Consider the following 15,294-nt stretch of genomic DNA (forward strand, 5'->3'; position numbering starts at 1 on the left):
TGGGGCACAACCTAACGTTTTTTGGACTCAATTTGTGTAAATCCACTTGGGGTTCAGAGTATTTATTTTATCCCACATTAATGGGATAGGAAGAGGTGCTCCAACCTCACAGCAAAATGTGTTTCATGAGTGACTCATGAGCCCAGGTGACTAGCCTCCCCCTCGGCGCACTTAGCCTTGACTCGAACCAATAACAAAAAGAAAAAAAAGAAAAGAGAAATTTGTGGGTGTGGTACAGATACAAAAATCACAACAGACACAAAATATGATGATTGACCAAATCGACTAGTACACGGATAACCCGTCCTACCTCGTCGGCATTAATGAGCCCAGAATACTCAAAGGGTGACGGTGAAATGGTCACCAGTGTTGCCACAGTTACTTTGAAAAAGTAATCTAATTACTGATTACTCCTTTAAAAAGTAGCTTAGTTACTTTACAGATTACTTGATTTTAAAAGTAACTAAATTAGATTACAAGTTACTTTATTAGTTACACCCCTGCAGCCTCAACATAAAAATGACAACCGTTTTTGCCAACACTCACTTTATTGGAAGAGCATTTTTAACAGTAACGTCAACAATGCATCTCCTGACATTTTAAATTGAAATTAAAAAATACTTCCTGAAAAAAAAAACTTGTTTTAATAAAATCACGGTCTTTCTTGACTTCACTTGAGTGGATAGTTAAAAAAATTGCAATTACAAAAAGTAATTCTTGAAAAAAAAATCTTTAGACTAATTTTATAAAATCTAAACATGTTAATGAAAAGGTACAAATTACTTTGTGTTCTTATTAAATAAATTTATGAAAAACAATTTATAACATTTTTAATTTATATTTATATATGAATGTAAATAATTATATGGGCCTACACAAATAATATAAAACTACAAGATTTGTTGTTTATTGCAAACGTAATGTGCAACTCTGTAAAGGGACAACAAATATATGATAGATACATGAGAACAAGATATTTTTTTATTAATATTTAAGTGCACAAAACTATGAAAATATATGAAACGCTTCAAAACAGAGCGGCAACAAAGCCCTTATGCGCATCTCGGGTGCAGAATGATGCGCTTAAAGCAACATGGAATCAGTGTGTGCAGTGCAGCGCGAGTGCACATTGAAAAGTTCACGGCATAAAGAGAAGATGAGCGTTGAGCGCACAAATCCTAGTCTACTATGTATATCTGTCCAAAGGTTCACTGATTATTTGTTTCTTCACAGTTTGAAATTCCGGTTATTGTGCGTGTGATGCTAATTAATAGTCCTTGTGTTGTCACCCTAGTAGCGAGCACAACATCATTCAGAAACCGCTAGATAAACGGCAGGAAGATGAGAAAATAATTTTATCTACATATCAAGTATTATAACGGTAATATATCATATTGGAGTGAGCTTTACCGTGCTGCTGCTGACTAACCGAGCGCGATGCGCAGTTTGAATGCTGAACAGAGAATGATTGACAGCTACAGCAGAGGAAAGACATTCAGCTATGGAATGGCTTTAGATGACTTTGTACTAGCAAATCATAATATACTAATAATGATTGCTGAAGGATCATGTGACAATATATATTTCTGATGATTATTTAATTATCACGACAGGCCTAATCTGAGCAAGTGTCTGCCTGTCTTGAGTTTTGTCGACAGACGGAGGCGGCACGAAATTTGATGGAGGCGGCCGGCTCATAATTCTCTATGCAGGAAAAACCATGTGAGACTCAACAAGAAAGCAAAAATATATATTTTTACTAAGGAAAATTACAAAAATAGTAACTCACAGTGACTTGGGTAAATTACTTTAATCTGATTACTGGTTTGGAAATAGTAACGTGTTACTGGCATCACTGATGGTCACCTACAAGCTACTAGATAGTTACACTAAGTTACACTGCCCAAATCGTCACGAAAAACAGCAGCGCGACCTGAATTAAATCATGTGGTACGCGAGAGACTGCAAAACAAAACACAACAATCAGACAAGGATTTGCTCTAATCAAGGAATACAAACATTCACTGAATCATACATACCACAGCGTCAGGATGCACTCGCGAATATTCCGCTAAAACACACATTAACCCCCATTAAACTCAACTAAAAATAGAACCCAAAACACAACACATTATGATAGCCGACATACCTTAAAGCTTTCAATGAGCGCTTGACGCAACTCCCAGGGCACATCACGACGACTACAGCAATCCCTCGGCTAGAGTGACACCGGTAACCGGAAGGGGTATGACAGTCTACGTCTACGTCCGAGGGCTTCCTGCCTAAACACTTAAATACTCCTCCTAAGTACCTCATCCACCCATTCCCATATAAGGATTATGAACGGGAAAAAAAGGAAATAAAATCCCCTACTACCACAATTAGCATTTCGCCGAGCCCCGCCCCGCCCCCCTTAGTTACTGTTGCTACATCCGACAAACAAATGGTCAAACACGACCAGCGCAACATATTTACATGACGGGAAGAGGTATACCTGTGCGTGTCAGTAACCTTTTTTGGAGCAATACCTTCAGATCGAGGCAAAAGGGGTTACAGTATGCAGTGGATGGATATATTCAAAATATAAAAATACGCAATGAAGGAGACATGACTACTATCGAGGCTAATGCTTACCGGTCTTAAGCAAAATCTGAGAAACCCCATGACCTTAACCTTAAATGCAACAAGCACAGCCTTGTGGACCAGTCATGCTCTTGCACTGCCAGGTAAGTTTTCTTTCATATGGTATGGTCTATTATTGTCTGTTGCGAGTAGCTATTTTGTTCAAATACAAGGGTATGCTAGCTAGCTATACCTACATGTGCGTCAAAGCCATTCAAATCTAACTAACATTTCTCTGTTGTTTTGAGAATAGCCGTTTTGAGAATCAGAATCAGAATGTTTTATTTCCATTGTTGATGAAAAGAATTCACAAATAGAAAATTGCTTTGGCTTAAAAGGTGCATAACAGAAAATTCCACCATGTAAACGACCTGATCCGATTACTGTGAGTGTGCGTCTTTCTGTGATGTGATATACAGCGCGCACGCCTCCACAACTGAAGAGCACGCGCCACGCGCACACCAGGCTAATGTTGACAAGAGAGGAAAGTGCATTTTTCTGAGGTATTAAACTTTTTTTTATTTCATAACAAGTTATAAACATAATGTTGTAATAATGACACAGACATAGCCTGGCTACAGCATCTCATCTTGTCAGCGTTTGTCCTAGGCTTCAATTTAGATTCTTACACTTTACAACAAATAATAAACAGCTTTTATGAAACTGTATAAGTCCTGGTGGCCGTTGAGAGTTGCCATTGCAACGGGGAACATTCAAGCTGCTGGAGAAGACGTGTCGATATTTCTCTCTGTTTCTCGTAAGTTATATAGCCTATATATATATATATATATATATATAAAAAGTTCAACAACTGCTTCAAATTGGTTAAGTAACATTACCCACGGTGTTTAATTACTTTTATTAATATTTATACCTCTGTGATTATGGTATCTTTCCTTAATCATCTGAAATATTTAGTCTAGTATGTACATAGCCTAACGTTAGTAATGATACTGAGCAATGTTTGTCGGACCTGCTCACATAGTAACGGTTGCTATGATGTGTGATTGGACAATGGCCGTTTCGGGGGAGGGGCCGGCAAAAGGCTAATTACAAAAATAACCACTTTATTTTCCTTTTGCAAAACTTATTTTGTTCTCTCAATACTTAATATTTCTTTTGCAATTCTTTATTTTTGTTTGCAAAACTTTATTTTCTTTTGCAATACTTTATTCTTTTGCAAATCTATGCGGCGTTATTTTGACTCCATAGTTTTTGTTTATTTGTATTTTGGAAGATGTTCCCGATGTAATGGGAAATGAAACTTTATCTTGCCAGGTTGCTCAGGGCAGGGAACTGGGAACGTGTGAATGCCGCCACTACAGAACCACATTTTGTTCACTTCAAGTTCAAGCATGGTCGCGCTGTTGTGAAAAAGAAGTGTAATTAATTGTATTGAAAGTATCATTTTTGTGTTCTTCACATCTGAAAAGTACTCTTTCATGACAATATTTCATAACACACTTAAGTGCACTTTGTAATAATTTACAATTAAGTTTTCTATAACAAACATTTCATCATACATGATAAGATTTGAACTCATTTGCATTGTGATTAAAATCAGCATTTATTTATTATTTTGTTCATATACAATACAATTTGCCAGTATAGTTGAATAATACATGTCAGATGTTATACTTTCTCTGTTTTGCCAGATATGTCACTCTTTGCTGAAGTGGTTACTTGAGTGGTATCTAAAATATCAAATCAACTTTTTTTTCCTTTATAATTCTGTTATACAAGTTACACGTTAATCAGTAATAGCTGTCATGTCCGGAATTACTGGGAGAGTTGCATAAAGCCTGTAGTCCTCCAACATTCTCCCTCAAAGCTTTTATGAGGCTTGGTACACCATCACTATAGAAAAGCTGATTCTCTGCAATGTTTACTACTGCCGTCATAACATCTTCCATGACCTTTACCACAGGCTCCCAGAGGATGAAACGTTTACTTTGCGTCTCCAGTACAGTGACTCTTCCATGAAGGACACCCAGAAGGCTCACAGCTGTCCTGACCTTTTCCTGAACACTGCCAGCCTCCTCTAGATGCTTTTGAACATCTTTGATCACTTCCTCAATCCTCTTCAGTGTTTCACTGGTCTTCTCAATTTCATCCTGTGCACAACGTATGTTTTTATTGTATTCATCCACTTTATTGTTGCTCTCCTTCACTTTCCATTCAGATGTTTGTTGCTCATTTTCAGCAGCACTGGTGGCAGCTGAAGCCTCGTTTATTGCCTGTATTCCCTCACTTAGCATTATTGAACCTAGAGGCAAACAAAGAAAGAAATCTTATCTAATCAGAAATGTCTTGAATAAATGCATAAGTGTTCAGGAGGATGATAAAAGTTAATTTCTCACCAGCAATCCATCCGGCAATTGGTATTACAAGCAGTGCCCCACCTGCAGTTGCAACTTCTTCACCAGTGTTCCTCCTATCTTGTGCTACTCTGAGAGCATATTTAGCTGATTCTAGGTTTTTTTCAGCCTGTGCCAAAGCTGATTTGTAATTCTGTAATGATTCCTCAGCAGACTTCTTCTCTATGTGTAATTTATCCATGGCCATGGATGTTTGTTTCTTCTGCTGCTCAACATTTTGTTTCTCTAGAGTAAGTTGCTCCATGCGTTCATTCAAATGTACCAGCTTTTCTTTAATCATTGTTTCTGCATTTTTCATGCACTGTTCTGAGTATTCAATATGTTCCCTGATCTGTTTGTAATTGGAGCACATGCCAGTGATGGGATCTACATGTGCATCCAAGAGGGACTTGCAGATGTTACTGAGAGAGACAATTCCTTCATTTAGAGACCCAGAAGCTGACTTCAACTGCAAATCCATAACACTGTGTGTACTAAAGGTAACCTAAAAAGAAAGAAAGAAAGAAAGAAAGAAAGAAAGAAAGAAAGAAAGAAAGAAAGAAAGAAAGAAAGAAAGAAAGAAAGAAAGAAAGAAAGAAAGAAAGAAAACCTTTTAATGTTATATACAGTGGGATGGTTAATTTTACCTTGCATTTAAAATATATTAAAGTACTTGCACATCATAATTTGTAATAAAACTATTTCAATATTATGTTTGCAGATGAGATTTTTAAAAAAAAAAATTACTTGTGTCTCTTGGGTCTGTAGAATTGGTTTCCTGTTACAAAAAAAAACTAAAGTAAGTATCTATATATTTTGACAATGATATATCATAAAATATATAATAATGTAATGGGTAAGGTTCAATTCCTCATCTCAGTACAGTTTAGATCTTTATATGGCAAGCGAGTTTATTAAGTTTATAGACCTTAGAACTTTAGTTAAAAAAACTTTAGTTAAGACACTTTAAAAATTGAGCTATTCCTTCCTGATAGTGTGATCTACAGCAGTGATTCTCAACTCTGGTCCTGGGGATCCGCTGCTTTGTAATTCCTCCTTATTTGGCAAATGGAATTCAGTTAATCAGCTCGCTAGGAGCGTGTCAGATAAGAGAGACATACAAAATGTGCTGAGCGGTGGGTCCCCGTGACCAGAGTTGAGAACCACTTATCTACAGTAATTTATTTACTTGATTTATTGATCTTAAATAATACTTTTGCCACCTAAAATCATACTAATCAATTCAATTCAGTCTGTATATTTTATATTTTAGTGAAAATTAAATAATTTCAGTACAATTAAGTTTGTATATTGTAGAAATAACATAAACACTTAAATTAAACAAGTGATTTTTCAAAATTATATATAAAGAGTAGCCTGACGTCGTCATACTCAATTCTAGTCAGAATATGAGTCTGATATTGCTCCGTTGGGCTGTGATTATGGGGCGTGTTTCAACCGATCCAGGAAAGACCTCAATTGGATAGACCTACAACCAATCAGAGCAACGGAGCGGCGCATAACGTTAGTTATCAAATGTCAACAGAACAACTGCACTGTGTTACCATGTCCGCGGATTGAAGCGACCGCAATTATGTGATATACAGACCCAGGAATGCGATTTTTAGCTGCCAGCCCTGCCAAAATAACACATATTTTACCCCCCAAATGCCTTTTTTCCCGGAGAACACCCCCTGGAAAGCTATTGGGCTTGTTTTTGGCTAGTTTTGAGGAACGTTAGCAATTGGGCGGGTTTTGTTGTAAAAACTTGGCAACCCTGTCTGCACGCACACTGGAATAAGTAGCCTAACGTTAGAAGAAAAAGATGAGTGTAAACAATCTTTGCCGGTGTTGTAAAAAAAGAATTTAAGGATACACAGAGTACTTACCAACACGATCATCATTTCTGAAAGAAATAGTAAAGGTGAATGCATATACGAACAAGTTCTCCGTTTAGGATTAGAACAAACTCAACCCAAGCGCCTTTGATGACGTGGATGATTACGTTAATGTTGATCATCTGTCCATCATCGTCTAAAGCCCGCCCTGACAATTTCATTGGTCCGAACAGTTTCTGTTCGGGCATAATTACTTCTCTATGGATCAAATCCAGACCGAACTGCCCGAATAAAAATGTTGTGGGCGGGGCTAAGTTCGGCTGGCATCCAGGCTATATAAAGAGAAATTCATATGACTACCATTAATAGCATATTCGATCAAATGATCCTAAATGCAATTGCCTGACCCTGTCCAAAAGTGAGAGCAGTTCTTCAGGTCACAAGATATTGTAATGCTGAATGGGGAGATGAATGAATGCTTCGACTTTTACTGTCTGTAAATCCGGTTCCCTTTAGAAAGGGAAGTCGCACTGCGTCCTAGAAAGCATACGGGGAACGCCTCAGTGTGACAGGTGTCTGAAGATACTATTCGGGAAACAGCTGTAAGATATAATGAGCGGAGGAGAAGATGGGTGTGCGTGATTGTGTGAGTGAGTGAGTGAGCGAGTGAGTGTGTGACAACAAGAGGGAGACAGAGAAAAGGGGAAGAAAACCCAGGATCATGACAGTACCCCTCTCTCAACGGCGCTTCTGAGGGCAATTGGCAAGACCGGAGGAAATCAGCGATGAGTGAAGGATCCAGGACGTCCCGGGAAGGAACCCAGCTTCTCTCTTCAGGACCATACCCCTCTAGTCGACGAGATACTGATGGCCGCGTCCCCGACGGCACTTGTCGAGAATTCAACGAACCCTGTAGATAGGGGTATCATTGACAAGAATAGGAGCGCGAACCGGGCGAGAAGGGGGACGGATGACTGGCTTGATGCAGGAGACATGAAACACGGGATGAGCGTAAATTAGGCGGAAGGTGAAGTTTAACTGCGACAAGACTTATGACTCTTACAATGCGGAATGGTCCAACGAAACGGGGAGACAATTTACGTGAACCGGACTGGAGAGGTAAATAAAAAAATAAAAAAACGCAAACGTAGCAAGGACTCTTAACTCTGCGCTTATTGGCCGCAACTGTCATGCGTCTTCTAGCTCGACAGAGAGCAGACCGCACTCTCCTCCAGTTGCGTTTGCAACGGCTAATAAAAGCTTGTACAGATGGAACATTAGACTCAGAGTCTTGGGACGCAAATAACGGAGGTTGATAGCCGAGACAGCAATGGAAGGGTGAAAGACCGGTAGCAGAGGACGGAAGCGAATTATGGCCGTATTGAGCCCAGGAAAGATGCTGAGACCAGGACGCGGGATTCTGATGGGTGAGACTGCGAAGAATGCGGGCGACAATTTGATTGGTCCGTTCTGCTTGGCCATTAGTTTGGCCATACACGACTTTTTCATAAAGTCGATTCTCCAGTAGACGCTGAAGGACACGACAAACATGTTGGACGTGCACCTGGAGTGATGGTGAAAAGATCAAAATGTCGTCAAGGTAGACGAACACGACTAAGGCTTGAAAAACCAAGGGGCGTTTACTAACACAAAAGGAAGGACCCGGCATTCAAAGTGCCTGTTAAACGCGGTCTTCAATTCATCCCCCTCCCTTATACGCACCAGGTGATAGGCGTTACGTAAATCGAGCTTCGTAAAAACCCTTGCTACCTGCAAGACTTCGAAGGCAGATGACACCAGTGGCAATGGATAACGATTCTTGACAGTGATGTCATTTAAACCCCGATAGTCTATACAGGGACGCAGGGAGCCGTCCTTCTTCTTCACAAAGAAGAAGCTGGCTCCCGCTGGAGATGAGGAGGGAACGATAGTACCGGCGTTGAGCGAGTCAGAAAGGTATATCTCGAGCGCCTCTCTTTCGTTTCACTAACATGGCCAAGACCAAAGAGCTATCCAAAGACACTAGAGACAAAATTGTACACCTCCACAAGGCTGGAAAGGGCTACGGCGAAATTGCCAAGCAGCTTGGTGAAAAAAGGTCCACTGTTGGAGCAATCATTAGAAAATGGAAGAAGCTAAACATGACTGTCAATCTCCCTCGGACTGGGGCTCCATGCAAGATCTCACCTCATGGGGTCTCAATGATCCTAAGAAAGGTGAGAAATCAGCCAGAACTACACGGGAGGAGCTGGTCAATGACCTGAAAAGAGCTGGGACCACCGTTTCCAAGGTTACTGTTGGTAATACACTAAGACGTCATGGTTTGAAATCATGCATGGCAGGGAAGGTTCCCCTGCTTAAACCAGCACAGTCTTAAGTTTGCCAATGACCATTTGGATGATCCAGAGGAGTCATGGGAGAAAGTTATGTGGTCAGATGAGACCAAAATATAACTTTTTGGTCATAATTCCACTAAACGTGTTTGGAGGAAGAAGAATGATGAGTACCATCCCAAGAACACCATCCCTACTGTGAAGCATGGGGGTGGTAGCATCATGCTTTGGGGGTGTTTTTCTGCACATGGGACAGGGCGACTGCACTGTATTAAGGAGAGGATGACCGGGGCCATGTATTGCCAGATTTTGGGGAACAACCTCCTTCCCTCAGTTAGAGCATTGAAGATGGGTCGAGGCTGGGTCTTCCAACATGACAATGACCCGAAGCACACAGCCAGGATAACCAAGGAGTGGCTCTGTAAGAAGCATATCAAGGTTCTGGCGTGGCCTAACCAGTCTCCAGACCTAAACCCAATAGAGAATCTTTGGAGGGAGCTCAAACTCCGTGTTTCTCAGTGACAGGCCAGAAACCTGACTGATCTAGAGAAGATCTGTGTAGAGGAGTGGGCCAAAATCCCTCCTGCAGTGTGTGCAAACCTGGTGAAAAACTACAGGAAACTTTTCTCAGGTCTTCAAATACTTATTTGCAACTGTATCATACAAATAAATAGTTACAAAAATCATACATTGTGATTTCTGGATTTTTTTTTTTTAGATTATGTCTCTCACAGTGGACATGCACCTACGATGACAATTTCAGACCCCTCCATGATTTCTAAGTGGAAGAACTTGCAAAATAGCAGGGTGTTCAAATATTTATTTTCCTCACTGTATATATTAGAGATGGGCAACAGTGATCGAGTACTCGAGTACTCGAGTACTCGAACGTCACAGCGATGATCGATCATGAAAACGAAGATCGCCCTGACTTTAAAAAATATATTTGTCTATTTTTCTGATTGGTTATTGCAGCATTTTTGGCAGTAACTGAGGTTTGATTGGTTAGCGTTAGACAGCACGCCTTCCAGACCGGCGAAATAAAATGAAACTGAAGTGCGCACTGCAGTGATGCCTGGAATCACTGTGATCATGAAATACAGTTAAGTGCAAGATGTGCAGCGCTAATCTGTCATATACATCGCATTATAATGAGAACAAGATTGTAATAGAATGTTGTAAATGATCTGAGCTTAATTCCCTGTGTATCAGCTGTTAAAGGAAATCCACAAGCGCTGTGAAGTTCATGTGCGCGTCCGCGTCCTTTTTCTGCAGATGCAAGTAGTAAGATTACTTTTATGTTGTCTATATCTGATTGCTCTCATATGGACACGTTTGGTTGAGTTTAATAACCAGCTAGTAAAGCGCTGCCGTTATCAACTGGTGTTCATTCTCTTCTATTTCAGCTCACATGCAATGCCCGACATTATCGACTCTGGGTTATTGAGACGGTTATATTCTTTTTAGATAGGCTCTTTCAAAAGCATTGATGATATTAATGCAGCAAAGTTATTTCGTTCTCATATTTTTTAACAGTAGACCTAGCCTATGTTTTATTTAAAGTTGTTTCTTATTATGCCTTCAAAAACGCGCAGTGATGTCTGTCACTTTGATCAGGAAAAATAAAATTAAGTGCAAGATGTGCAGAGCCAATCTGTCCATAACATTATAATGAGAACACAATTGTAATAGTTTTGTTAATAGCGCATTCAAAATGTGTAAAAACTAGCACGGCCAAGTTCACATTCGCGTCCTTTTTTGCTGATGCAAGGTACACTGATTAATATAGAATGCGTTCGGTTGAGTTTATTAACCTGCTAGCAAAGCTATGTAGGGTGCTGTTTATTCACAGTTTCAGTTCAATTACAATGATATGATTGATTGGGTTATTTGAGATGTTTTTTTTTTTTTAAAGGTCCCATGGCATGAAATTTTCATTTTATGAGGTATTTCAAAATTAATATGAGTTCCCCTAGCCTGAATATTGTCCCCAAGTGGATAGAAATGTTGATCGGTGTAAACCGAGTTCTGGCTGTCTTTCTCTGCCTTTGAGAAAATGACAGCCCAGACTAGCCAATCCTGAAGTCTCCTGTTTTGACGTCCAAACAGGAACGGTTACCTCCCTTTCCTCCACCCAGAGAATCTGGCACGCCCATGCAAACGCTTGAGAGATCATGGCTTGTGAACGAGTGAATGCTGGCAGTTTCTCAGTGTTTGGATGTACAAATGAAAACAGAAGTCTTTTTTCAGTTCCTTCTGATCTGTGATCAGTGATTTCTGATGTGTAGCTAATTATTTATTATTCGTGCACACGCTGTGGCTTCTCTCTCTCCAGACAGAACGGTGTTATCGTGTTTTCTATCTTGTTAGTCAGTGTTTTGTATGTCCTCATCGCGTTTATCTGTTCTAAAATGTGCATGCAGTCGTTTATGCTCAACATCAGCAGACTCACATCTCTTTAGAGATAAACCTCACGCAAGCCGAGGCTGGGGCTGCACTGATCGGTCGGCCTTCAACATCCCGACCCCCAGTACTGCATCTGGCCCACAGCGGAGACGCCAAACGCGGCCAGAGATTAAGCAGAAGGGGGGTAGGCTAGCCAGCCTAGCCCACAATAAACTGGATTACATTCGATTACTGCTGTTTTGTCTTTGTTTGCGCTATGAACTCAATGCGCGTCACTGACACTTTTCATATGATAGGAACATATCTAAAAATAATGCTATAATCAACACTTACTAACTCGTTCATCTCGACAGCTGTAATGGTACATTACATGTGTTACAAAGTTAGTAGAATAATGATGAAGACGGACTCGGCGTGACTGGGACTCGTGTTTATTCAACACTCTCAGATACAAACACAATAAACTTGCGCTGCCAGCGCTCTCACAACTCAGTAGTTACTATAAATAACTTTGTTAGCAATCGCTCTGTCTCTGGTACATTAGTGATGTCCGGTTCGCGAACAATCTTTCTTTTGAACCGGTTCTTTTTAGTGAACCGAATCAGTTCAGCAAATCGGACTGAAACGTTCTAAACGGTTCGCGTCTCGAGTCAGCGCTGATCCATACTTTACTAAAGTTATTTAGTAACTACAACAGTTCACTGAACTGAGACGTGCTGAGAGAACTGATGAGAAGTGAACTCAGGTCCATCCGTCTCTCTGGCAGCAGCTCGTGCGTCGTAGACCTCGTTAAACCACGCCCCCTCCGCTCATTTCAAATGCAAAGATGTCAGCCAATCACAACAGTGGGCGTTTTTACTGAAGTCTCACAGCAGACACGCCTCTTGAAACAGGGCATTCAGCCACAGGGCAAACATCAGTATTGAAAAAATGCCTTTTATTTCTAAATTATGACATTTTATGATGTAAAAATCATACTAACAATATAAGTACACCTCAGGAAACATTATAAAATAATAGAAAAATGCCATGCCATGGGACCTTTAAAACATCTAAAAACAAAATAACCATTTATACATCATAATCTAGCAGTTATTTTTTTTCTAGTCATATGTTCATGTTTTCATAGACATGTGATGTTTGTATTTGTCAACATTCATTTTCGTAACGATATGTCTGGAGACATGGAGTGGGTCAGACATGATTTTTATTGAGTGTTGTTTTGCAGAAATCATTTCTTTAAAGTGAATTTCGTTTTCTATAAATTGTATTTTAATTTTGATCAAGGTTTCATAAACTAATTGCCTGTAGCCTATATTTAATAAATAAGCAGCAAAATAAGAACGCCGGGAACGGATTGACGTGCGTAACGAACCCACTGGCCTGTTTCCGCGGCCTTTGAGTAAGGCTGAAAGCGTCTCTCTTTTTAATACATTTCTAGAATATATGTATTACAGTATAACGTACAATATATTACTGTAGGCCTATTATAGATAGTTATGATATTTGTGCACCGGGGTCTGTGATTTCTAGGTTAAAGTTGGCATGGCACCTGCTACCCGTGGCTGTTAAGAACTGTAGGTTACATCAATAAATTACAATACTTTCGTGCTATGGGCACTGCCATTGGTACAGGCAGCGGATGAGCCTATTTTTCTCTGAGCTTGCTTCTGCTTTTCAGACATGGAAGTGTGACAAATGCACATGGGCTATATGAATTCTCTAATGTGGATACAGGCATATGTTGTAGACATCACCGTACAACACATGTCCTTATTAGGAGAAAATATATGTGGTTTTAACAAGAAAAATATGTCGTTTTAACGACATAAGATCTCTTTATTACGACATAATTGAGTGAAAAAAATAATATGTATGTGGCAGCAATTTGTCACCGTAACATATAGTTTATTAATCCGTGGGCACGATTTGTTAAACCGAGGGAACAGTTTAATAATTCGTGATCACGGTTTATAAACTGAGGGAACGGATTGCAAAACCGTCGGCACGGATTGATTGTTTTTGTCCTATAGGTGACGTGCCGGGCTGCGTAGTAAACTCTCCATGGAAGTTGAGAATATAGTTTAAAAGGCTAAGGACGACTTTTTTTTCACACGAAGTGCCATAGTTTTTATTGTTAATAACTGTACTAAATCTGGCCATCTGGAGCAGTGGGCAAAACGGTGGCCTAAGCTAGGATACTTGTTTCACCTGCTGCTTTGTATCTTATTTGTTAAGAAATAAAACAGCATACATGAGAAATCTGCACATTTTACCCCATGAATACATTACACTTTAACCCTTTTTTGTTCAAAACAGTCAGTAACTAAACTGAAGGAAACAGTATACACTTATCAGAGGGTACAAAATACTTCATAAACACACTTCAAGAGAATATAATGAGCAAAACTCACTCTTATTGAAACTCTGAAGCACACAGAAAAAGCTCAGGTGGTAGCCGGCGATCTCACTTATCGCTGTTCTCCCCTCTAACACAGTATAAAGAACAACAATTACTGCATGTTCCATTAATAAATAAATAAATAAATATATATATATATATATATATATATATATATATATATATATATATATATATATATATATATATATATATATATATATATATATATATATATATATATGATAAACAGTGTTTGTTTTTTTAACCTTTTAACATCTTTCATAACATTTTACATTAACTCACGCTCAATCTCCGTTGATGTGGACTGAATTCCCTCCCCGACTGGAGATCTCTCAATGCAGGAACACAACACTTGTATAACGGTGATTTACACAATCACACGATTGTCGTCACCACAGGTATACAAGTCAACATTAAACTGGAAATGTTCTCTCTTTAACAGTTTTATCAACTATTCTTCCTCTGTGTAACTCTGGCATTTCTCACTGCGCTCCCTCAGTCTGACACTCGCTCACTCTCTCTTCCCTTTTATAAATTTTTCATGCACAAACTCTTAAAGGGGACAGCGCGCAGCTGCTCATGCGCACATGAGAGTAAATTACTGGTGAACGGTCAAATACCAGGGTATTCCTGACCCGGTTACATATATGGCAGAAATATGAAATATTAATCTGCACTCAGCCTGATTTATTTAGCTGTGTGGAGTTAAACCTGTGTGGTGAAGCTGCGCTATCGCGAAGAGCCGTGCGGGTGTGAAGCACAGACCAATGTTCAGTCAAGTGTAAATACAGCAGTCATAACCATTATTTAGAGAGAGAGACAGCGAGCGAGATGATTGACAGGACGATAGCGGAGGCAAGCGCAAGATAACTTTTGTTAAAGGGTTAGTTCACCCAAAAATGAAAGTTCTGTCATTAATGACTGACCCTCATGTCGTTCGACACCCATCAGACCTCCGTTCATCTTCAGACACAAATGAAGATATTTTAGTGTAAATCTGATGGCTCTGAAAGGCCTCCATTGGCACAATGGCACGGTTCACTCTCAAGACCCTTAAAAGACACTAAAGACGTCGTTACAAAGTCCATCTCACTACAGTGGTTTTACAATAACTTTATGAATCGGCGAGAATAGTTTTTGTGCGCAAAAAAACCCTAAATAACGACTTACATAGTGATGAGGATTTCAAAACACGGCATCATGAAGCTTCGAAGCGTTATGAATCAGTGAGTCAATTCAGCGGTTTGGATCGCCAAATTACAGCAGTTTGGCGGTTTGACACGCGATCCGAATCATGAATCGACTCACTGATT

General features: G+C 39.6%; 1 protein-coding gene across 2 annotated transcripts; it reads right to left on the reverse strand.

Annotated features, from left to right (window-relative positions):
• Positions 1–4,167: 4,167 nt before the first annotated feature.
• Positions 4,168–14,508, reverse strand: LOC307121227 (uncharacterized protein). 2 transcript variants are annotated; one of them, XM_079808754.1, is made up of 5 exons: positions 14,264–14,508; positions 13,971–14,045; positions 5,727–5,757; positions 4,983–5,484; positions 4,173–4,888 (listed from the first exon to the last, which is right to left on the reverse strand). In XM_079808754.1, exons 4-5 carry the CDS (start codon positions 5,458–5,460, stop codon positions 4,377–4,379), a joined length of 990 nt encoding a protein of 329 aa, XP_079664880.1. In that variant the 5' UTR covers positions 5,461–5,484; positions 5,727–5,757; positions 13,971–14,045; positions 14,264–14,508; the 3' UTR covers positions 4,173–4,376. The 2 variants fall into 2 exon arrangements, with proteins under 2 accessions (XP_079664881.1, XP_079664880.1); XM_079808755.1 differs by lacking the exon at positions 5,727–5,757 and having other exon boundaries at positions 4,168–4,888; positions 14,264–14,483.
• Between the last annotated feature and the right edge of the window lie 786 nt (positions 14,509–15,294).

The sequence above is a fragment of the Gobio gobio genome (assembly GCF_949357685.1).
Source record: "Gobio gobio genome assembly, chromosome: 25".
Taxonomy (NCBI): domain Eukaryota; kingdom Metazoa; phylum Chordata; class Actinopteri; order Cypriniformes; family Gobionidae; genus Gobio; species Gobio gobio.